At 42.1% G+C, this 24804-nt stretch overlaps 1 protein-coding gene across 2 annotated transcripts in view; it reads left to right on the top strand.

Moving 5' to 3' along the window:
- The first annotated feature begins 6749 nt into the window (after positions 1-6749).
- The window catches only part of SLC35A1 (solute carrier family 35 member A1), a 37171-nt gene continuing 19116 nt past the window's right edge, over positions 6750-24804 (top strand). The window contains exons 1-2 of one of the 2 annotated variants that reach the window (XM_058660937.1): positions 6750-6807; positions 13844-14021. In XM_058660937.1, coding sequence (XP_058516920.1) covers positions 6792-6807; positions 13844-14021 — 194 coding nt within the window. In that variant the 5' untranslated portion in view covers positions 6750-6791. Of the gene's footprint in view, positions 6808-10055; positions 10248-13843; positions 14022-24804 lie in introns of those variants that run through there. The other variant, XM_058660939.1, reaches the window with a different exon arrangement.

Genomic DNA, 24804 nt, shown 5'->3' with positions numbered 1-24804 from the left:
CAGATATTATCAGAGACCTATTTCTAAGTGAAGATTCTGCATGTAGTTTAAAAGTGATAATAAAGATAAGCTGGTTAGCTTGCTGTTATGGGAAAGCCTGGTGGTACAGTGGGTTGGAATGATTTTAAGATATCACTAAAGTTTATAAACTCAAGAATTGATTTTATCTGTTCATTGACCCTCATCTGGGATTGCTAAACATAGAGAAGAATGGCTGTAAATCCCAATGTGGGTCATCCAAATTTGGACAAGAATTAGAATGGCTAAATGAATAAAAATACCAAATCCAATTCGGAAAGCCACATTTAATTTCAGAAAGTTGACTGGTAAGTATAAAAGAGAACAAGGGGAACTAGGAGAGACGGTAGTTCGGGGCTTTGACTGCGCTCGTGCCTGCCGCCTGGCTAACACAGGCAGCTGAACATGCCACGTGGGCTCCTTCCCCAGAGCTTCACCTTCCCTGCGTAACATCCCACAGGCTCTTCTCCACTACCTAAAAAATAAAAACACCCTCACATATCATAGAGAAGTTCTCAAACTATGACCTCTGTTTGACTTTCAGTTCCATCGTCTTTCCTCCTCTCTCCCTCCACACATACACAACGGGTATTAGCCAAATTGAACCCAAACTATTCCAATAGGTCAAGGTCTTTAATGCCACCATGCCTGCACTTGCTCTTCCCTCTGTCACCTGAAATGTGCTCCGTAGGCACTCCCGTGAAATTATCCTGGTCCGGAAACAACCTGAACAGTTTTTTCCTTTCTTCCCTTTCCCTCCCCTCCATTCCTTCCTTTTCCCATCTCATCCCTTCCATTCCAAACATTTATTTTATTGGAAGAGCAGAGTTGGAGAGGATGGGAAAGTCACCGAATTTCCATCTGTTGGTTCACTTACTAGATGCTGCAATGGTCAGGACTGGGCCAAGGTGAGGCCAGGGGTCAGACACTTTATTCAGGGTTTTGCCATGAACTAGCAGAGACCTACACACTCAGGCCACACTCCACTGCTTTTCCCAGGTCATTAGCAGGGATTTGGATAGGAAGTGGAGCAACCAGGACTCGAACTGGTGTCTCAGGTGGCAGCTTTACTCAAAATGCCACAACACTGGCTCCCAGATTTTATGTCTTATGTAAATAATTTTCCTAACAGATGTAATTAATTGCTTCTTGTGGATTTTCATAAGATTTTTATGAGACTTCTAATAGGAATTAAATAGATACCTGGCTAGGTATTTGTTATGGAGTGCAGCCAGTGATTGCTCCTTCACCTCTCCTTGTATACTCTTCCCCCACGTCCTAATTCGGCCAGGATGTTGGACACAGATGAGTACAATTAGTCTTTTTAGCTGCAAACCCAGCTCCTATTCCTGCCATCCCAACGAGCGCCAATTAACTCCTTAACCCATAACACGTAGGTATTCGCTCCTGCCCACCTGTGACTCACCTATCAACTGAGAGGGGACGGTATTGCATTGCTGTGTAACCACTCCCCTCACAGGCGCCTTTAAAAGACTGTGAAGCCGGGCTCGCTCTGTTTCTGGTCAGGTGTTCCCGTTACACTGGCACCTTGACTCTTGGATGATCCAGGACAGGTAATCCCCTGAGCGTGGTCCCTGTATACTGCTTTGATTGGGCTTGTGATCTGTTATTTTAGTATGTTCTGTTATCACCAAGCTTTGTTAATAAAGACTCCTTAATAAAACCTTAGACATGCCTGGTGTGATCTCGCTCGCACCCTGCAACAGTATTCATCTGTGTTCTCCCTGCTAAATAGTGAATTTCTTGAGATTTGAACTGTGATTTAGCCTTTTTTTTTAAAGATTTATTTATTTTTATTGGAAAGGCGGATATACATAAGAGGAGGAGACACAGAGAGGAAGATCTTCTGTCTGATGGTTCACTCCCCAAGGGGCTGCAGCGACTGGAGCTGAGCCAATCCAAAGCCAGGAGCCAGGAGCTCTTCCGGGTCTTCCACACGGGTACAGGGTCCCAAGGCTTTGGGCCATCCTCGACTGCTTTCCCAGGCCACAAGCAGGGAGCTGGAAGGGAAGCAGGGCGCCAGGATTAGCCATATGGGATCCTGGTGCATGCAAGGCAAGAACTTTAACCACTACGCTATCGCTCCAGGCCCCAATTTAGTCTTTTTATGCGTATGACACTAGTAGTATCTTGTTGGTTGAGTGAGTTAATTTTTTTAAAAAGAAGGGGCTGGTATGGTGATTTAATGGGTTAATCCTCTGCCTGAGAGGCTGGATCCTTTGGGTGCTGGGTCCTGTCCTGGCTTTTCCTCCTGATTCAAGTCCCTTCCAATGATAATGGCTTGGGGAAAACCAATGGAAATGACCCAGGAACTGCCACCCCTGTGTAAGACCTGGATGAGGCTCCTGGCTTCTGGCTTCGGCCCAGCTCAGCCATTCCCTCTGGTAAGTAAGCCAGTGGATTGAAGATTCTCTCTCTCTCTCTCTTTCTTTCAAATAAATAGGTCAATTTTTAAAAAGATTTGTTTATTTTTATTGGAAAGTTAGATTTACAGAGAGAAGCAGAGACAGACAGAAAGGTCTTCCATCTGCTAGTTCACTTCCCAAATGGCCACAGCAGCTGAAATTGAGCTGGTATGAAGCCAGGAGCCCGGAGTTGCTTCCCAATCTCCTACATGTGTACAGTGTTCCAAGACTTTGGTCATCTCCACTGCTTTCCCAGGCCACAAGCCGGGAGCAGGAATGTGAGAAGAGCAGCCAGGACATGAACAGGCACTGAAATGGGTTGCTAGTGCTTGACAGTAGAGAATTAACCTGTTGAGCTATGGCAATAGCCCCAATCTTTTTTTCTTTTTTCTTTTCTTTCTTTTTTTTTAAGGGATGAAGGGAAAGACAAATTATAAATAGTGTTGTCCAAGTAATAATTTTAATAGATGACATGGGAATTGATAAGGTTTTTAGAGGAAAATAACAAAAAGAAGGAGGAGCACAGGGAGAAAGGAAAATGAGACATTACCTTTAGGGAAGTGGTAGGAAGTAAAGTTACAGAAGCATAGTTGGTATACCTTTCGGAAGTCTAGGAGAGGCAATGACATTCTGCCTTGTTATGGTGGGAAATTAGAAAACCATTGAAAGTTCTTGAACAAAGATGGACGGTGGCGGAGGGGTCCTGGAGTTGGGAGATGGCGAGGAGGCTGTTGTAAGAATGGGAGTGTGTGGTGATGGATGATGGGAAGGGGCAGGTGTGAGACTGACGTAAGGGAACATAACATCTCAGGAAAGGGCAGAAAGACCAAAGTATGATGTGGCCTCAGGGTTTCTGCTCCAGGAGACCAAAGATAGCTGGAAGGAGGGACAGGTGGTAAAAAAAAGAGAGAGAGAGAGAAAGTGTTCTTTATCTTTGAGCTTAAAGAATGACAAGAATGATGAATTAAGTCCTCCCTGTAGGAATGGCAATGGAATGAAGAGGAAGAAGAGACAAAATACAGGGTAGTATTCAGCAAAGTAGAAAAAGGTGTAAAGGAATTTTTATAGTCATGCAAGAAAAGTCCGGTCTCACTGCTTGGTGGTTGCCACTTAATATCTCTGCTGCAGTTTCATCATGGTAGAATGGGAATAGTAATAGTTTTCAGCTGATTGGGTTGTCACGGAGATTAAAGGCCTTAAGCAGACACAAAGCACTTAGCTGGTAAGTGATTTACCTACGTTAGCTGTGGGCGGAGCCGGATGTCTTTTTTTACTGTGCTCCCATTCCTGATTTTTCCATTTTTTGTTTTCTGGCTCCCAATTAGTGCCTAGAATAATGCTTGGTACATTATGACTTGCAGCAAATGATGGCTAAACAGAAGAGGGTGAGGAATTAGGAAAGATCAGTGGGGTAGCAACTGCTGAGCTCTCTGAATAGATTTAGCTTGAGTGGAAATAAGAGTGCAGCAAGTTGAGCAGCAAATGATGTAAGCAGGTGCAGATTCCCTACCAGGAACTGACAGGAAAGTGAGATTATGAAACTAAAGAAGGCAGCAGAGGCAAGGCAGTGTCCAGCTCAAGTAAGAAACCTGTGCAGGCTGAGGGTTAGTACCATGTTGCAATCTCCTTGTCCATTTGCTTAGTTTGTAACGGCTCCTTTTATCATTTTATTTTCTTATAAATCGAAAGGCCTCCTTTGACTTTTGTAAAATTAATATTGCATTACTGGGAAGAGTTGTTTGAGGATAATTAGGCATCAAATTGGCTTGGGAAGTTTTTCTTATTGGTGAATGTGGATAATAAGCTTAATTGTAATGGAAACAATTGTATTTATGAGTCTATATTTGTCTCTGTGTTCTTTATGGTTATCTGTTTACTGTAATTACTATCACTTTTAGTCTTGTGTGTAGCTAGCATACTTGAATTTAACAATAACCATTTTAAACTTTAGGTATTTGCTTCTTACACAGTCTTTTTTGTTTGAGTTCATATTTTATTACAGATATAGTGCTGTGCCTCCTTTTATGCAGTTGATATAAACTAGAGGAGCTTTCACTACTGGGCAAAGATAGAAGCGATCAGGGAATCAAAGCAGGTACTACAGGTAATAATTAGGAATGACACTGCTGCTTGAAGCACTATAAAGCTGCCTTGGCAGGCAATGTGACTTTATGCCCTATATGTTGAAAACTGCTACTTCCTCTAGGCTGGGTTGTGAACAAAGTAGGCACACATTAAAGGACAACATTAAACCAGTAATTTTATCCCCACTAAGATTTTGGGTAATTGACAAGAAAACCAGCTCAGACTAGGGCCTGGCATGATAGCGTAGTGGTTAAAGTCCTCGCCTTGAACTCACTGGGATCCCATATGGACGGAAGATCTTCCTCTCTGTCTCTTCTCCTCTCTGTATATCTGCCTTTCCAATAAAAATAATAAATAAATCTTTAAAAAAGAGAAAGAAAACAAGCTCAGACTAAGTCCCTGATCTGCCAGCTCAGGCTCCCCATCCCAGCTTCCTGCAGATGGAGACCCTGGGAGGCAGTGGTAAGGGCTCAAGTTGTTTGGATTCCTGGTGCCATTTAGGAGGCTTGGATTGAACTCTTCACTCTCAGCTTTGACCAGGGTGGGTGGGTGTTTGTAGAGTGCGTATCTCTCCATCTCTCTCTCTCTCAAAAAAAAAAAAAAAAAAAAAAAAAAAAAAAAAAAGACTGTAAGTAATTATTTATCCCAGGCATTGGGATGCAGGTGGGGCACTGGTGGTATGGTATATGGGGTTAAGCCGCCACCTGCAATGCCAACATTCCATATGCTGGTTTGAGTCCCAGCTGCTCCACTTTCTAATCCAGCTCCTTGCAATGGCCTGGGAAAGCAGTGGAGGAGGGGTCTGGTACCCATTAGGAGACCTAGAAGGAGATCAGGGCTCCTAGCCGCACACTTCCTCAGCCCCTAGAATTGTGGCCATTTGGGGAGCGAACCAGCAGATGGACAATTTCCCTCTCACTCTGCCATTCAAATAAATATATAAATCTTAAAAAAAGTTCATACTGAGTCAGTTTGAGCATCATAAAGAGAATAATTATAATCAGAGTAGATTTTTACAGACTGAACAGCTGGGACATGAACCAGCACCCATATGGGATCTCAGCACATGCAAGGCAAGGATTTAGCCACTGAGTCATTGCTCTGGGTCCATGATAGAGTATTTAATTTAAAAATTTCAAGTAAATATACAAGTTTGTTGTTTAAATGTATTGTAAAAGAACATATATTATAGTGAAATGCATAATTCTCCAGGTAGGAGCATCAACAATGACAGAAGATGGTGGTTAGCACACACACCACCAGGCAGACAGACGTGGGTTCTAAGTGAGAGGGATGAACTGTCTAATGTTGCAAAGTCCACTCTGGCCTCCGGGGAGCCCCTCCCAACAGTCACACAGGATGCAAGGCTTGGGGGTAGTGTGCACAGACTAGACACATCTACACCAGTGCCTAGACTGGAGCACGCAACATTTGCCTCTCCAACTCCACTACAAAGGTAATCTACAGAAGGGGCAGGCTGCTGGACTGTAGTGCTCCTGGAGGGTACGAAGTACTTTCATATCCACATATCATATTTCCAATATTGCCAATGTGAATCAATAGCCTCCAGGGAAACTGGAGATTCTAGTAGTCCTGTGGTGGGTGAGTTGTGTGTTTATACTTGTAGAATTTTCGAGGGCTCTTTATCTGTTTGAAGATCATATGGTTAGAATGTCTGGCTAGATAAATGTAATTCCTGCTAACAGCAAGGTCACCGGCAGAAGATTTGTGAACAATATCTAGCGCAAATTATATTAAATTTACACAAGAAGTAGCAAGGAAAGATGATGAGAGACATGCATTGCAGAAAAACAACTTCTCGAGCTCTGTGAGGTTCTCCAACAACTTTAACAGGAATGAAGCACTCACAAAGCCTCACTCCAAAGCTTTATTTACCGCCTAATTCTCCATTGGGGACTACAATTCCCAGAAGGCAACGCGCGGCTCCCGGGACTCCAAGGACGACCTGTTGGAGGACGCAGCTCATCAAACATCGCCTTGGGCCGAGTTTCGCACATTGGTCCCTAAGGATTCAGCCGTAATGGCCTCGCTCCATGTGGGTCTTCCTGTTTTCGGGAATAACTCGGGTCCCTGCGCCTACTCTTGGTGTTCGCCTACGGAGGATGAGGCTGGCGGTCGGCTCGGGGCGCTCTAGCCCGCAGGTTTCGTCTCGATGGTGAGGGGGCGGTCCCCTGTGGATGGCGCGGGGCGCGGGGCGCGGAGGGGGCGCGCGTCAGTTCCGCACGGGGCTGTCCGAGAGCCATGGCTGCCGCGAGAGGTGAGGCCCGGGCCCCCCGGGGCGGGGGGGTCTGGGACGCTGTGCGGGCGGCCCCGCAGCCCCGGGGCGGCAAGGCGCTGGGCCCGGCCGAGGCATGCGGAGGCAGGAGTTTGTGGTAAGCCGTGCCCAAGCTGTGAAGGCAGCGCAGGCAGGGTGCCCTCCCACTGTGGCTGCCCTGCCTGCCGGGGCAGTCGGTGGTCCCAGAGCAGCACGCCTGCCTCCCCGAGCTGGTGGAGTTGAACTGAGCTCTGACAGGTCGGGGCTGCAGCGCAGGTCCCAGGCTGGACCCGCTTGGCCAGCGGAGAGGCCGGACAGTTGTGGGTCCTGGCTGAGGTCGCCGGGCTGCGGTCCCCTCTGTGCCTCCTGCACCCACGGATGCTCAGACTTAAAGGGCATCCTGGGTGCAGAGCCCACGCAGCGGCTGGTTTGCGTGGAACGGCCACTAAGCCCACTTCGGCCTGGGGCATTGACACAGCATTGGAGAGAGTCCTTAAACAGTCTAAGCGGAAGGAATACTGGTGTTTTGGATGGAAGCTGAGATCCGCATTGCTTACCCCCACTCCCTCCCGCCCAAGGGATAGCACATTAGGGTAGTGACGTTTGGTGCCTAAAGGCCGTTTAAGGAGGCTGCAGTTTTGCTTTGCAGAGTGGCATGTATCTGTTGGGCCGGCGCTGAAGTTCTGGACTGTAGAGCAGTGGCTAGCAGAGGCCGAGTGACATTTCTACTCTTGCTGTACTCCCTGTCCTGTCCGCCCATCCCCGCCTGTGAACTTGGCTTCACTTCTAAATAATCGTTGAGCAAATATTTAAATACCTTTTTTGTTTTCGTGGATACCAAGTTCTTTTCCTTGTTGAAGGCGTCTTCATTTATTGCCAGGCCCTTCCCATTTGTTATGCCATTTAAAATAAATCCAACCTTGGCAGTCTTTGTAGCAACACAAAAAGTACAAGAAAAAATATGATTTTGTCTTTAAAAAAAGGTTTGTTTATTTTAAAGGGAGAGTTTTGGAAAGGGAGAAAGAGACAGAAATCCTCTGTCCGCTGGTTCACACCCCTACAGGCCACTGTGCCGGCTTCATCCTGGTTTCCTTCCGGAGAGCAGGGTGCCACAGACTTGGGCCACCGTGTCCCAGGCGCTGGCTTTACCCACTGCACCGACAACAATTGTTTTGATAACTAACATAGAATGGAGATAACCCAGACCAACAGTGAATGAAAACTTGATTGCAAAAGGCAAACTGTTGTTTCCCATGGATGCTCAGCCACAGCTTAGGCTTCATTGCACCTAATAGTTGTGCAGTTGATATCAGGTGTGCCCCCTAGAAAGGTAACATTATAGCAAAACTGCAGTTTCTTTAGTTTCCTGATAGCCTAAGGCTTGCTGCCATCACCAATACTCAGGGACTACAAATAAAGTCCACCATCAAAGTATCTGAAAAGGCATTTCCAGACTGCATTTTTCTCTTAGGGGACATTTTCCACTCTGAGGCAAATATTGTGTGACACGTAATGAGAACTTTGCAAGAAACAGAGGACAGGGTGGCCCCCATTGCCTTGTGGGTAAGGTTTATGGCCACTGACCTTGGGCATGGCTGGAATTCTCAACAGAGTTTAAACGATGGAATGTCATGGGATTTTTAATGTTAACCTGAAAAAATGAATCATAATAATTGAAATTTCATACTGGGGGATTGCTGAATGGAGCAAAGAAGAAATGTTTTAGTAAAATGCTAAACTGGATGTCAGAGAAAATTACACAAAGATTGAGTATGCATTTTTTAAAAAGTTGAAATCCATGTTTTAAAAATAAAAATGGTGTTTCATACCATGCCCAGTGTGTTTTGCTGTTTGAATTTACTTCATTACTTTTCCTCACAGATCATTGGTTACCTTTAAGAATATAAAATACATTCCCAAATGATCACTGTACAGATTTTTTTCAAAGCTGATGACAAAACTGCAGATCTGAATCTGTTAGCTAATTCTGTGTTTGACAGTTCTAAGCTGTCACCAAGTGTGGCACGATGGAGAATTTGGGACATGGGTAGGCAAGCATTTTCTTTGAAGGGCTGGATGATGTTTGTCATAACTGCTTAATGCTGGAGTTGCAGAGAAAATGTAGCCAAGATAATTTTGAAACCAATGAACATAGAATTGTTTGTTTCAGTAAAACAACTTTTAAGACACTGAAATTTGAATTTAACAAATTTTCATGTGTCACAAAATTTTACTTAAAAATTGTCTCCAACAATTTTGAAATGTGAATCATTTCGAGCTGACAGACCTTATGAATGAGTAGTGTGGCTGGCTTGCACACTTGGTCTGCAATCTGGGCACTGCTTTCTGCTAATGAGTCATCAAAGTTACTGCTGTTTGGTTTGGAAGTCTTAGGAAAGTTTTAAACAAGGGAAGTATTATCATGATCACACTTACTTCCTTTTACATGAACATTGCCTTTTGGTTCCTCAGGTATTCTGGAAAGAAAATGTAGGCAGGCATAAGTTGTATTCTTCAGTTCTTCCATGGTACTTTGTATTTAAAATTTGATGTGGCTTAAAACTTGGCCTACAGTTAACGAAATACGCTTTAATTTATCCAGGGGAAAATTTTTATAAAAAGGAATCTGTTTCCTTGTAAGTTCCTAGATTTACAGGTAATCTCTTTGAAACTCCTATTATATTTCTCTATCAAAGTTCGTGTTTGAGTTGTGGTTAGGTTTCTAAAGCAGTGAACAAAAGAATACTTAGTACGTGAGATAATTTTAATAAGGGGTGGGTATTAATTCCACGTCCTTCTGACGCCTGCCAAAGTATGACCCACTAGCCAAATGACGTACTGCTGATTTTTGTGTGACCTGGTGACTAAGAATGACTTTTATAGATAAACATTGTAATTGGTTTGATGATAGAACACTAATACGGAAGCAAAATGTTAATCCCTGTGCCCCACTCTTCTCCTTAAGTGAATTTGTTAAGATGCAATGTACTCAATTATAATTTGGATTTGTTAAAATATTTATCTTGTCTTGTTACACAGGTATTTTACTTGATTTTTAAACTTTTGCTTTGTGTCCCTGAAAGCCCCAAATAAAGTCATCTCTTAGTATCCTCAGGACAGTGGTTTCAGGATCCTGAAATTTAATAGTATATGAATTTAATCTGCCCACATCTTCCCATATCCATTGAATCATCTCTAGATTGCTTGTAACATGCAGTATAATTGCTTTGTAAGTAGTTGTTACATTGTATTGTTTGTACTTGCTTAGTACAGAGGCAGTCTTTTCCCCTTGAATATTTTCAGATAACAGTTGGTTGAATCCAAGAATATGGAGGGCTGAATCCAAGAATATTTTAGGTCCTTTATAGAAAAAGTGACAATCTCCATTTAACTTGAATGTGAAGACTGGAGGTTAAGGATATCTAGGGCATGAGCAGTGGGAGGTAAGTAAAGAAAGGAGATTCCGTTTGAGCCTTGAGGGCTGCACCTGAACAGGGTGAAGGAAGTAGGAGGGGGCCCTGGCAAGCCAGTGCCATGGCTTTTGCCAGAGTGTTTGGTCTGGTGGTGGTGCCTGGGTGATGGCTTCTGCTTGGAAGCACTTGCTGTTTCTGAATTGAGTGATATGTGTTTTTCTGCTGCTTGAGTTTTATAGTTTTGTTCTTAATACACTTTAAAATTTCTTTTTCTTTATAATGCAGCGAAATGGGAGACTAGATGTAATGCTTCTGATTTTGATAGTTCTCTTTCTCTCAGTCAATAGGATTTATTTTAGGTGTTGTTTGCTGTGTTCCTCAGTGTGTTGAATATACTGAAAACAGACAGCAAAAGCAAAGAAACATGTCGTTACCTTGAACTTTAAGGAGAAACTATAGTTCGTGCCCATTTGTTAAGGGCAAATGTTGGGTTAGTTTAACAGAAGGATGACAGTTTATAAACAGAACGCTGCAATCAAAATCACTATTTTAGGTGTAGAAGAATATCCACCCTGTGGGCTATGTAAGGCCCACAAAATCATTGTTGGTCTGACCTGCTAAGGTAACTGTAGGTGGGATTTGAAGTTCAAAAGTCTGCAGCCAGCACCATGGCATAACAGCCCAATCATCTATCTGTGGCATTGGCATCCCATATGAATGCCAAGGTGTGTCCTGGCTGTTCTATTTCTTTTTTTTAAGACTTACTTATTTTTATTGGAAAGCCAGATACATAGAGAGGAGGAGGAGGAGGAGAGAGAGAGTAAGATCTTACATCTGCTGATTCACTCCCCAAGTGGCCTATCCTATCCAAAGCAGGAATCAGGAGCTTCTTCCAGGTCTCCCATGAGGGTGCAGGGTCCCAAGGCCTTGGGCAGTCCTCAACTGCTTTTACTTCTAATCTGTCTCCCTGCCTATGGCCTTGGGAAAGCAACAGAGTGTGGTTCAAGTCCTTGGGACCCTGCACCCATGTGGGAGACACGGAAGAATCTCCTGGCTTTTGGCTTCCAGTTGGTTTAGTTCTGGCAATTGCAGCCATTTGGAGAGTGAACAAGTAGATGAAAGATTGTCTCTCCCTCTCTCTCTCTCTTTCTCTCTTCCTCTTTGTAAATCTTTCAAGTAAAAAGAAAAAAAAATTTAAAGTTTACTTATTTTTTTTTTGGAAAGGTAGATTTACCAAGAGAAGGGATACAGAGACAAAGCTCTTCTGTCCTCTGGTTCACTCCTCAAGTGGCCACAAGTTGCCGGAGCTGAGCTGATCTGAAACCAGGAGCGAGGAGCTTCTTCCAGGTCTCCCACATGGGTGCAGGGTCCCAAGGCTTTGGACCGTCCTCTACTCTTTCCCAGGCCACAAGCAGGGAGCTGGATGGGAAGTAGTGCAGCTGGCACAACATGCGGTGCCCATATGGGCACCTGGACATGCAATGGGAGGATCAGCCAGTTGAGCCATTTGCCAGGCCCAAATAAAAGAAATCTTAAGGAAAAAAAGTCAGTGAATCTATAGCAGGGTAAGTTTTAAATGGTAATTTTGTATGGTTCACAAATGTTAAAAATATCCAAAAAGTTTTCCCCAGAAACAGTGTTCCCTACCCATGGCTTATACATTCAGAGAAATAACTGAATCAGGATTAACGCAGCAATGAATGCTGAAACATTTTTGATGAAAGGATGACAAGGCACAGGATATTTATATTATATTGACACTACCTGGTCGATGTTTGTTAATTAACAAAAGGAAAATGTACCTTAATAATGGAGAAGATGATCAGTTAGTACCTTAAACAGCCCAATCTGACATCAGGAATATTAAATTACAAGCCACTAATGGGATGCATCATCTTAATATCTTCCTTCCAAGATAATTTTAGAAAATTATTTGTCTATCTATTTGAAAAATCAAGTTACGCAGAGACAGGGCAAGACAGAGAGGCAAAGAGATCTGTCTACCAGTTCACTCCCCAAATGTTCGCAGTGGGTGTGACGAGGCTAGGCTGAAGCCAGAAGCTGGGAACCCCATCCAGCTCTCACATGAGTGACAGGGTTTTGTGCTTAGGCTCTCTTCTGCTTCCGCAGGCTCATTAGCAGGGAGCTGAATCAGAAGTGCACCAGCCAAGCTTGCACTAGTGCTCCAAGGGCATGATGGTAGCACAGATTGCAGCTTAACTCATTGTGCCGCAGGAGCGGCCCCTGCCACGATATTTAACTGTTTTCAGCTGTTTTGACATACATTTGAAGATTCCAGAAAATGCAGAAGATGAAGCAGCAAGTCAAACCACAAGAAAGCAAACAATATGGACGGCTTTGAATGTGTGTGTCAACCTTATGCAGAGCCCATGCTAATCTTTCAGCCTGTTCCAGTCTTAGTGTATGCTCTGCCGAAGCAAATTCAGTAAAGTCCCCTGTTAAGCTCACCTTCGTCCCTCAGTTTTTTCTTTCTGCCATCCTTTTTTTTTTTAAAGATTTTATTTTTATTACAAAGTCAGATATACAGAGAGACGAGGAGAGACAGAGAGGAAGATCTTCCGTCCGATGATTCACTCCCCAAGTGAACCGCAAAGGGCCGGTGCACGCCGATCCGATGCTGGGAACCAGGAATCTCTTCCGGGTCTCCCACGCGGGTGCAGGGTCCCAAATCTTTGGGCCGTCCTCGACTGCTTTCCCAGGCCACAAGCAGGGAGCTGGATGGGAAGTGGAGCTGCCGGGATTAGAACCGGCACCCATATGGGATCCCGGGGCATTCAAGGCGAGGACTTTAGCCGCTAGGCCACGCCGCCGGGCCCTCTGCCATCCTTAAATGTGCAATGTGTGAGGGCATTTCACAAAGCTCACAGAAAATGAAATTCAAAGATAAATTAATTTGGTACAAAATTTGAAGTCCATGCATACAGTCTACAGAAAAGTTCATGGAAATGCATATTATGGGGAAAAAAACTGTGGGCTTCAAAATTCTTTTGTAACAAAGTAAACTGAATTTAAAAATTTCATTTTATTTGTTGAGAGCAATAACAGAGTTCTCCTGTCTGCAGCTTGATGTCGCACATGCCTGCAGCAGGTGTGCTGGGCCATCCTGAAGCCAGGAGCCAGCGACTCAGTGTGGGTGTGCCACACAAATAGCAAGGAGCCAAGTTGTGCAGCCATCGCCTGCTGCCTGCTAGGGTGTACATTAACAGGAAGTTTGGAGAACAAAGCCGAATCTTGAGCCCAGGGACTCCCTAAACTGATCTTTTAATTACATTTTTCCATGAACTTTTTGAGATACCTTTATGCATTATGGCAATTACGTTCTTTCATTTTTATGCTTTGTTCTCACAAGTTTGTAATCAAAGATATTTAAAATACATAATTTATAACTTCCTCAACTTGAATCGGTGTGCCACATAATCTTGTAATTGAGACACTCCCCAGGGGAAAAAATGTGTGCCTCACTTAATGTTTGAAGTCAGCTGTCGTCATGTTTATATAATTGGAAATTACTGTCTCAAAAAACATTTTCAAGTGTCATATAACTAGTTGATTAACTTTTATAATATTATCTCCTAAGTGATGCATTTGTTGTGTGTATTTTCCAGAAAATGTCAGTTTACTATTCAAGTTATACTGCTTGACAGTGATGACTCTGGTGGCCGCAGCTTACACGATAGCTTTAAGGTATACGAGGACAACAAGCACAGAGCGCTACTTTTCAACCACAGCGGTGTGTATCACAGAAGTTGTAAAGTTACTGCTAAGTGTGGGACTTTTAGCTAAGTAAGTATATGCACTTCATTCAATCATTATCTTTTGACTTTGTGACGGCATTTTCTTTCTTAGAAACGTCAAGCTATATCCTGAATACGTTCGCTAACTTGGAGCAGTGTTTATTAAGTAGGGCCAGTTTTGCTCCATAGGAGACTCTTTGGTGTGGCAGCTTCCAGGGTATCTCTGGTGTCCAGCTGGTAGAGAACAAGGGGCTGCCAACCCTCTGCCACTAAGATGCATCTAGTCCCAAATGCCAGTAATGCTGAGGCTGAGGAGCCTTGCCATAAAGCAGGGGTTGTTAATGATGACCGGGGGCCAAATATAGCTTGCTGTCTATTTTGGTCAACAGACTGTGTATTTTGGTCAACAGACCGTTTAACTTAGAAAACAAAAACAAAAAAAAAACAACTGCTGCTGGTAAGCATTTCTTGAGTGCTTCCTGTGTGAAGTGCATTTCTTTCTGAGGTGTGTTGAGGTCAGTGCGTCACTTCCTCCCATTCATCTGTGCAGCATCTGGGGTTCCTCCAAATGCTGCTGCTCTGATGTGCCAACACCAGGCTTGAATCAGCAACATTATCTAAGAAGTATTTCAGTATGCAACACAAGAAACTTTCAAAGCAGGGATTTTGAGGTGAGACAGACCTGCTTATGGTCCTAGATCCCGGAATGGTAGCTTCTGACATATTTCTTAACCTCTTTATACTTTCCTTTCTTTATCGTTTTGATGAGAAGATGTAATAAAGGCTGACGGGAATGAATAAGTTCTTTTAAGTAAATGACTCAGGGGAAGATTTATCAGATGGTGACCTATCGAGTTGTTGGCCAGGTGAGAATTCATACGGGTTTCAAGAGAAACGTTGCTAAGAGTGGGGAAGCAGTGAGAAGTAGCATGCATGCTGACCTTAGGTAGAAACAGATCACATTTTAACATTTATAAATTCTTCCAGTGTACTTATCCAGTTTCCATGTGGTTATTGTACGTACAGGTAAGCATGAAGTAGATAAGTTCTCCATCTTCTTGGAAGTTAGGCTTAGTTGAAGAAACAAAACACACCAGGGTCTGGTGTGGTGGCTCAACTGGCTGGTCTTCTGCTTTGGGCATGGGCATCCCATATGGGCTCTGTGTCCTGGCTGCTCCACTTCCTATTTGGCTCCCTGCTTGTGGCCTGGGAAAGCAGAAAGGTATGGCCCAATGGGACCCTGCACCTGCATGGGAGACCTGAAAGAAGCTCCTGGCTTTGGATCAGCTTAGTTCCAGGTGTTGCAGCCAGTTAGACAGATCTTTTCCTCTGTCTCTCCTCTCTGTAAATTTGCCTTTCTAATAAAAATAAATAATTGTTTTTAAAAAACCATAAACCAGTTAAGATCTCAAATGATCATATGAAAAAGCTTAGGAATGGTTTAGAGAACAAGACAGAAACAGAAAAATAATTTGAGGCTGAATAATAGAAAGCTTAGTATTTTGAGTATAAATTTTATTTTGTAAGCAGAAATAGTTTGGCATCCTAACTTGTTTGGTTCCAAGTGGAGTAAAATCTTAGACTTTTCTGTTTTTAACTTTAATAAATTTTTTTTTCTGGAAATCCAACATTATTACAAAATTCTTCATGTTGGGAGAGCTCAGAGAAATGGAAGGTCCTCATCATAGCTTTAAAAGATAATATTTCAAAGGCAAAAGTCTTTAAAACTCCAAAGCAATTTTCATGTAATAAGCTATGAGTTAATAAATTAATGGAATGTTAAGGCTTAGTTCTTTTAAGAAAATGTAGAGTCCCCCAACATACAAAGAGACAGATTGTAATTTAGGAATTATGTAGGACTATCAAAGCCTGATATTAGCTGTTTTGAACTGTATGATGGTTTAGTTGTTGTGTAATTTAAGGATTTGTAAAAGTCAGTATAAAGAAAAGCACTGAAGCCTTTGGTGAGTTTGGGCTGGTGTCCTGCCAAGCAACCTGCATAGCCTTTAGTTTAATGCTTTCCCAGCTTTGCCTTCCTGATGAATAGTATTTTTTACTCTTCTTTAGCTATGTATGGATATGGTTACTTGTTTCATGGAAATGCTATTGGAAATTATGTTTTAATAAAAACAATGCGTGGTGAAGTAACAGTGGTGTGAAAAGGCTAAATTTAGTACTTTGTCATAATCATTGTCACTAGCAGCAGCTGTTTGTCACCAGCAGAGCATAGAAGTGAAAATCAAATTTGTGAACACTGATTTTTAGATGAATGTATACAAAAACCAGGGACAATGAGAAAAAGTAAAGATGTGCAATATACAGGGTTGGTGCTCCACACTGGATGAAATGTCACTAATTATGGTTATAGGAATAATTTCCTGGTGGAAAAAAGTACTGGGGAAAAATTAGAGAACTGCTGGATTTTAGAGAAAATATTCATTTCTATGGAGAAGTATGTCAGATAATTGTTGTGTGTGTATTTGAAATGCAACTGAATTCATGATATTTGTAAAGAAAAACACATTTTGTTTCTTGGAACCAAAGGTTTACTTTTAAGAGGATATGTCCAGGAATGTCAGTTTTTTGGAATGGTAAAAAGCAGAAGATAAAGAACTGTTTCAATCTACGAGGTCACACATAGCTGTCAATGAAGTGTTATGTGACATTGTGACTGCTTCTTCCACTTTTTCAGTAATAGGTGACCCCACAATAGATAATGAAACAGAAGCACAATCAGTGTGGGAAAGACAATCAGCAATAACTCTGAAAACTCTGTCTAGGTCTTCAGTTGGTAGGCACTTGGCCTGGCAGTCAGGATACCCACATTGCCTGTCAGGTGTGAATACCTGGGCATAAGTCCCAGCTCAGCTCTTGGTTGCAGCTTCCCAACACGCAGACTGGGAGGCAGCAGGTTGACTCCTGTGACTGAGCTCCTGCCGTCTCCTGGGGAGACCTGAATTGAGATTTGGCTTCCGGCTTGGACCTGACCAAGCCCTGGTTGTTGTAGGTATTTGAGAAGTGAACCAGTGAATTTGAGATCCCTGTCTCTCTACCTTTCAAATAAAGATCTTTAATAAAATCTTAAAAGGATAGTTGGTTTATAACAATTCACCTGAAAGCATTTAGAGTATGAAAAAGATGAATAATATGAAGGAACTCGAAACATTTGTGAAAGTTTAGTATTATGGAAAAAAAAACCTATGCATGGATTTAAAAAACATTGCACCAACATAAATGCTTAATTTCATTTTTCGTAAACATTTTGGTACACCCTAGGACATAGCCAGACTGTAATTGAGCCACTAAGAATAAGCAGTTAAGAGTTGCAGCAAATTTAAGATCCTAGAGCTTTTAGATTTAGTGGTATGAAGTTTGCAAAGAAATGCAAGGTTTTACAGAGGCTGTCAGGGCTGCCATTTCTTTGTGCACATATTTAAATTGAGATAACAGAGTTACATAGTGACCTCATTGATGTTGGCATCTGACCCTGGGTTCAATTCACATTCCAGCCAACATCTGATAAATGACGGCTCAAGTGTGCGGGTCCCTGCCAGCCGTGAGGGAGCTCTGCGTTGCCTTACTGCTCCCGGCTAGTCCGGTCCTGGCCGCTGTGAGCCCTACAGGAGTGAAGCAGTGGGTGAGAGCTCTGTCTACTTCTTTGCCTGTCAAATAAATACATAATTTCAAAAAATAATTCTTGGTGCAGAGCTAAAAAAGAAAAAAAAAAGAAAAGAAATTAGATCTTTTTTCCAAAGTAGAAGCAATCTTTATGATCTAAAGGAAAGGATGACAATTTCAGGATATGTTGGGAAAATGTGGAATTAGGAAAACCAAATGTAACTACTCTTTAGATGGAAAAACTTTACAAAAAAATTATTTTTTTATTTGAAAGGCAGAATTACAGAAATCTCTCATCCACTGGCTCACTGTCCAAATGATCATAAAGGCCAGAGCTGGGCCTGTCTGAAGCCAGGAGCCTGGGACTCCTTCTGGGTCTCTGTGTGGTCGTAGGGGCCAGGGACTAGGGCAGTCTTCCCCTGATTTCCCAGGCATGTTAGCAGGAATCTGGATTGGAAATGGAACAACTGGGATGTAAACCAACGCCCATATGAGATGCTGGCACTGCAGGTGGAAGCTTAATGAACTGTGCCACAATGCTGGCCCCGAAGCACTTTTAAATGAAGTAAATAATTTTTCCGTTGTAACCATTCTGTGCTTTTTGTAGTCAATACAAATGTTATCTTAGGACTTCTACTCTGTCCAAGACATATAAAGCTTAACCTCATTCTATACTGGAAAGTGTGTTTGTTTATTTAACATGACCTTTACAGCTTGACTTGCAGATTGAGTCGATGTTATATAAGAAAAGACAGGAGACAAAACCGTGTGTTTGAAATCCCCGATGCTGAAAAGTCCTTGATTTTTAAACAAGAAGAATGTTTCTGCAGTGATGCGGAGGGGAGTGGTGCTGAGCTGCAGCAGGAAAGGTCATCGGGCTGTCGGGGTAATCCCGTGGATTAACTTCTTAAGTGTTTTAGGTTTCACGTCATGTGCATTCGGAAATCATCAGACAGTTTAACGTAGGGACCAACAGTGGCAACCCATTATGCTCTAAGAGTGATTTTGATCCTTTTGCAGAAAATGGATTAGAAGAGTTCAAAGTAGGGAAGTTTATTTGAGTCAAGAGATAATATCCTAGGTGACAGCATAGGTGAAAAAAGAGAATTTACTTGGATTTGAGTCATGCTGTGGAATGAAATGGTAGGATTTGATAATGGGGTTGGATACGTAGTTCTCATTATTTCAAGTAGCTTTGTTCTGTGAAGTCATCAACACTGACTTAGTGAATTCTAAACTCTTAATCCTAGGGGAAATACAAGGTTAGTGAGCCACTGGTCACAACAGTACATGACCTTGTCTGTACTGTGCTTTAGTATAAAGTCACTTTAATATGCACTATTGACCAATTAGCTTTGAACTCATGGCTGACAGCGTTATTATATCTGATCCCTGAGTGAAGCTTGATTTTCACCATAAGAAGGTTCCATATGTCACATCATTCTTAAATTGAGAACACTAGACAGCTCCAACACTACACCTGGGGCCCTTTATTTGTTTTTTAAGATTTATTTATTTTTATTGGAAAGTCAGATATACAGAGAAGAGGAGAGACACAAAGATCTTCCATCTGATGATTCACTCCCCAAGTGAGTGCAGTGGCCGGTGCTATGCCGATCCAAAGCCAGGATCCAGGAACTTCCTCCAGGTCTCCCACATGGGTGCAGAGTCCCAAGGCTTTGGGCCGTCCTCGACTGCCTTCCCAGGCCACAAGCAGGGAGCTGGATGGCAAGTGGAGCTGCCGGGATTAGAACCGGCACCCATATGGGATCCCAGGGTGTTCAAGGCGAGTACTTTAGCCACTAGGCCATGTCGCTGGGCCCAACCTGGGGCCCTTTAAACAACCATTACCGAAAATTTCCAAAAATATGAAGAATGTGGGACAATAGATGAGCACAGAAAGAAGAACGTGGAATGTTATCTTGCTCAACTTTTGCAGGGAATATATGTGTTGTGTAACTTAAATTTTCTTTGCAATTCTGTATCTGTCCTTATTTCCTACTCTGCAGGACCAGATAGGTAGGATTATGTTTTTCTGAAACAGGAGCAGTTTAATTCTGAGGCAGTATATTGTAAAGATTTCAATGCCTTTGAGACATGCAGCTGGGCATGGAGAATAGGCTATTAGATTAATGAATGGGTCTGGAACTCAGAAGAGAGGCCTGGCTAGTGATATGCATCTGCTGGGCCTTAGTATTGAGAAGTATTTATTTTCATAAATTTTAAGTAATTGTTTAGAAAGAATGATCTTATAAAAACGTTCTTATTTGCAATGTGATTTGACTCTAAATCCTTAAATATTACTGTTTTCTTTTCTAGATTACCAGAAATCTCAGAACTTATAAATACATGATTCTTAACAGGTGCAGTCTGTTTAGACAAGTCTGTAAAGGCAGTGTCATAGAACTTTCATAAAGTTCAGATAGGCAAGCTTGGGGAAACAAAATCAGCCAAGCATGTGGATTTGAACCTTCAGGTGGCAAGGCTGAAGCAGAGGGAAGTGGAAGTCTGGGGGTGCTCTAAGTCAGACTCCTCCCCTGTCTAGCAAGGGTCAGTCTAGAAAGGGATTTTACAGTTGTAGTCTCTGAGTACAAAAGAGCCGCTTGACCAAATGATCGGTGAGGTTCTAGGCCCAGGTTTTTAATTGAAGAACATCCCCTTAGGAGTGGAGGTAGAGAGTTTCTGTAACGTAGGAATCCGGTTTGGACAAGCCATGGTGGGATTCTAGCTGAGATGTCTAATACCCTACCATTTTCTCTGATACTGTCTCTCCCCTCTTATCCCTTTCCTGGGTTAGGAGTAAAGAGAGGAGTTGTGATCCCTGAGGTCTCTGTATCCTAGTGTTAAAAAAATGATGGTAAAGCCTTAAATTCATGGGTGTCATCATGCCAGTACATTTTTCTTGAAAAGCTGGATGTTATACTATATGGTTATGCTATATACATGAGTACTTCAAGAAGTCTGGAAAAATGGAATTAAAATGTTTAGTTTTGGAAATCCACTGATGGTGTTCTTTATAATATGCATTTTCTAAAAACATTTTGAGGACACTTATATAGAAGTCTGTAGTGTTCCCTGACATTGCTGGTACAGACAATGTCAGTCCAACATTCCGTTGTCTAGATATGTCCAACAGTTTCATTGGGAGTCCATCTTTCATTTGGAAGTGGGGGATGCATACTACATTATATCTTCACATCTGGATATGGTAGTCTCTATTACGCCATCACTATACAGTCCCTTAAATGAGAAGCCATGAAACAAAGTCAACAACAGGTATGAAGTTAGAACAAAAAATTTACATCACCATGGAGTCAAAAAATGCACCACTGAATAACCAATGCATGGGTGAAGAAAAGAAAACACAGACGTCTCTTCAGTAAAATAATGCCACCGTATAATTCATGAACCAGCATTGAATTTGACAAGAGAAAAGAAACTATTTGGAAGAAATGAAAATGAAAACAAAACCATCAAAACACATGGGATACAGCAAAAACAGTATGGAAAGGGTTATTGATTTTTATAATTTGCATATGCCTGCCTTATATCAGAAAGAACATATGGTATTTGTCCTTTTGGGATTGACTTATTTCAGTGAGCATAATGGTCTCTAGTTGGGACCATGTAATGGCAAATGGTATAATTTCACTATTTTTAATGGCTGAGTAATATTCCATGGAATAGATGTACCACAGCTTCTTTAACCACTCCTCTTCGGATGATCATTTGGATTGTTTCTGTGTCTTTTCATAAAATTAATTGTTACAACTCAGGAAAATTACTTGCTAGCTATATGTTTTATAAACCTTGGTGCAACTTCTTTTACACTAAGTGTAGATTTTAATTTATTAGTTTTGTATTTTTAGAAGATTTACTTATTTTTATTTGAAAGGCAGCTTTTACAAAGAGGAGAGGTAGAGAGATCTTCCTGTGCTGGTTCACTCCCCCAATGACCCCAATCGCCAGAGCTGAGCTGATCCAAAGCTAGGAATCAGGAGCTTCTTCCAGTCTCCCATGTGGATGCAGGGTCCCAAGGAATTGGGCCAGCCTCCACTACCTTTCCCAGGGCATAAACAGAGATCTGTACCGTAAGTGGAACAGCTGGGATGGCTGCACCACTGTGCTCACACCACTAAGTCTGGCATGCGGAAAAGGAAGTGAAAACGCTTTCACATTACCTGAGAATAATGTCAACTTTTAAAAAAAGATTTATTTATTTTTATTGGAAAGTCAGATGTACAGAGAGGAGGAAAGACAGAGGAAGATAGTTTGTCCATTGACACTCCCCAAGTGGCCTCAACAGCTGGAGCTGAGCCAATCCGAAGCCAGGAGCCAGGAGCCTCTTTTGCGTCTCCCACGCAGATGCAGGGTCCCAAGGCTTTGGGCTGTCCTTGACTGCCTGCCTCGGCCGTAAGTAGGGATCTAGATGGGAAGCTGGGCCACCGAGACATGAACTGGTGCCCATATGGGATCCCGGCACATGGAAGGCAAGGACTTAGCCACTAGGCTATTGTGCCAGGCCCCAAAGTTAACTTTTATCATTATTAGTCACTATAGTCATTATGATGACCTACCCTAACCGGATATATAATTGTTAGTGTATAAATGCTAGTATGTGTTTGCATAATAAACTTTGAACACGAACTGTTCACAGTAAGAACAGAGAAAATGCTTTCATATGTTATCTAGGATAAATAATGCAGATGTGAAATACTGTGCTGCAGATGGTTCAGTGCTATTCTTTTGCCAGGTTTACATTTTTACTGCCTCTTTGCATCCATCCTGTAATTGGTTCAGAATCTTGGGGAGGAAATAATCATGAGTCATGATGGGTATTTTTATGCTCAAATTGACTTCATTTGATAAAAAGGGTTGATTTTTATTTGAAAGTCAGATTTAGATAGGAGGGGAGAGAGAAAGAGAGATATCGTCCCAGTTACTGCAGTGGCTGGAGCTGAGCCGTTCCACAGTTAGAAACCTGGCGCTTCTTCCTGGTTAACACTTAGGCATTGGGGCCCAAACAGCCCTCTTTGGCTGCTTTCCCCCAGGTACATTAGCGGGATACTGGGTCAAAAGTAGAGCAGCTAGGATCCTACTAGGAAGAGGTTTTAATCTGCTAAGCTACGGTGCTAGCCCTCATTTCATGTTTTAAAGATTTATTTGTATACGTGAAAGTGATGAGGGAGAGACAGATGCACACGCACGCATGCATGCACACACGCAGACTTACCGTCATCTAGAAACAGGCTGAGCTGAAGCCAGAAACCAGGAACTCTAATAAGCTAGTTGGCTAAATAGGTGACAGCTACTTAGTCCATCTTCCACCTTTCCTATCCTTTTATGTGAGTTAATTGCACTTAATTTACAAATTTATAAACAAATTTATAAACAAATTTATAAACAAAATTAAGACCTGGAGGATGTCATGTTAAGTGAAATAAACCAGACACAGAGTCAGATGCCACGGGGCTGGTATTTTGGCTTAGCTGGTAAAGCCAATGCCAATGACACTAGCATCCCACATGAGCACTGATTCATGTCCTGGTTGCTCCACTTTCCATGCATCTCCATGTTAATGGCCTGGGAAAAGCAGCAGAAGAGGCCCATGTTTGTGTCCTTGTCACCCACGTGGCAGACCCAGCAGAAGCTCTTGGCTTTGGCCTGTCCAGACCTGGCCACTGAAGCCATTTAGGAAGTAAAGCAGTGGATGAAAAGTCCCCGCCTCCCCCCCCAGCTGTTTCAAACAAATACATAAATCTTAAAAAAAAAAAAAGGCAAAGTCACAATTTGTCCCTTATTATGGAAGCTAACAAAATCCAATGTGAATTTCAAATCGTGATTTCAAAAGCTAGGGTAGGTTAGGGATAACAGGGTTGGATCGAAGGAATAAGTTTCCAGTTTTACACAGAATAGTGAAAGAGTTCAGTTCAAAATAACCTGTTAAATATTGTATGAACAAATAGAAGAAAGGAACTCCAGGCCTCCAGTCACAGTGATGTCAAAAGGGGGGAAATACTGACTATGCTGATTCGGTAACTGTACATTATATACATATATTGAAGTGTGGCACTGTAGTTCATTACTATGTGTAATTGTTAATAAAAATTTTTAATGAACACTTTGCAAACAAAACTAAATAAATCTTGGGAGGGAAGACTGGGAAGTGGAGGGGAGAATCAGTAGGCCTACAAAACCACATCATAAAAAACAAAATCTAAAAAAATAAGAACAATAAATTAAAAAAAAAAAATGGAATTCTGGGCTCCTGGCTTCAGTCTGTACTAGACCTGGCTGTTGCAGCCAGTTGAGTAGTGAGCCAGTGGATGGACAATCTTACCTGTCTTTTAAAAAATTTTAAGAGGCTTTATGGGAGCTAAGTGGATACTGGTGGAGTGCAGTGTTAGGGAGGGCACGAAGCACCTGTCATTAGTTCTTTCAGGGCACCACTCTGAAAATGCATCATTGTCTAAGTGAGGGTTTCAGAAGGGCACTAAAAGCAATAGAATAGGGAAAGCAATATCCCATACTTCATGGCATTTGTAAGATTTATACTGATGTTATGTAATATTAATGATAATTGTGATGCAGAAAATGTCCAATTTTGTCTTCTAACATATTGCCTTAAGATGATTTTTGTGGCTGGACTCCTGTGATTCCTGTTTTTTCTTTAATTTTTAAATTTTTTTCTGTTCAATTCTTAAAATTGGGGTAAAAATGTTCTTGAAACATTGTTTATACTATGTAATATGTCAGGAAATATGGGGCATTTTAGATTTAAGAAGCAGTTAAAATTAAAGTAGAATTGTAGAAAGGGCCAATCTTCAGCCCATAGCAAACTTCGCTGTGTCGTGTTTCAGCAAAGTGAGCCTTTAGTAATTCTTTCCTCATAAGAGTGTAGCTCACCATCACGCTGTGTGCATCACCTTTCAGTATATGGCCTTAGCACTGGAGCCTGGAGGGAGCTGAATTTGGCAACAGAAAAAGATCTGTAACTAAGCAGGATGTCTCTTGTTTCTTGGCTAAATTTCTGTGTTAAGCATTTATTTGGGGGTGGAATATTCAACAACAAATACATGGGCACTGGTAGTCAATTTGATATAGAATTTTGCTCCCTCCCCAAAACTTAGGTAATTATTTTTGCAGTATTTATAAATATGAAAAATGCAAGTCATAGTTGTTGATTCTGATTTGCTAACAGTGACAACAACAAA

This window comes from Ochotona princeps, chromosome 1 (genome assembly GCF_030435755.1).
Source record: "Ochotona princeps isolate mOchPri1 chromosome 1, mOchPri1.hap1, whole genome shotgun sequence".
In the NCBI taxonomy this organism is placed as follows: Eukaryota; Metazoa; Chordata; class Mammalia; order Lagomorpha; family Ochotonidae; genus Ochotona; species Ochotona princeps.
Note: the sequence above shows the minus strand (reverse complement) of the source record. Positions and strands in the feature narration are given on the sequence as shown.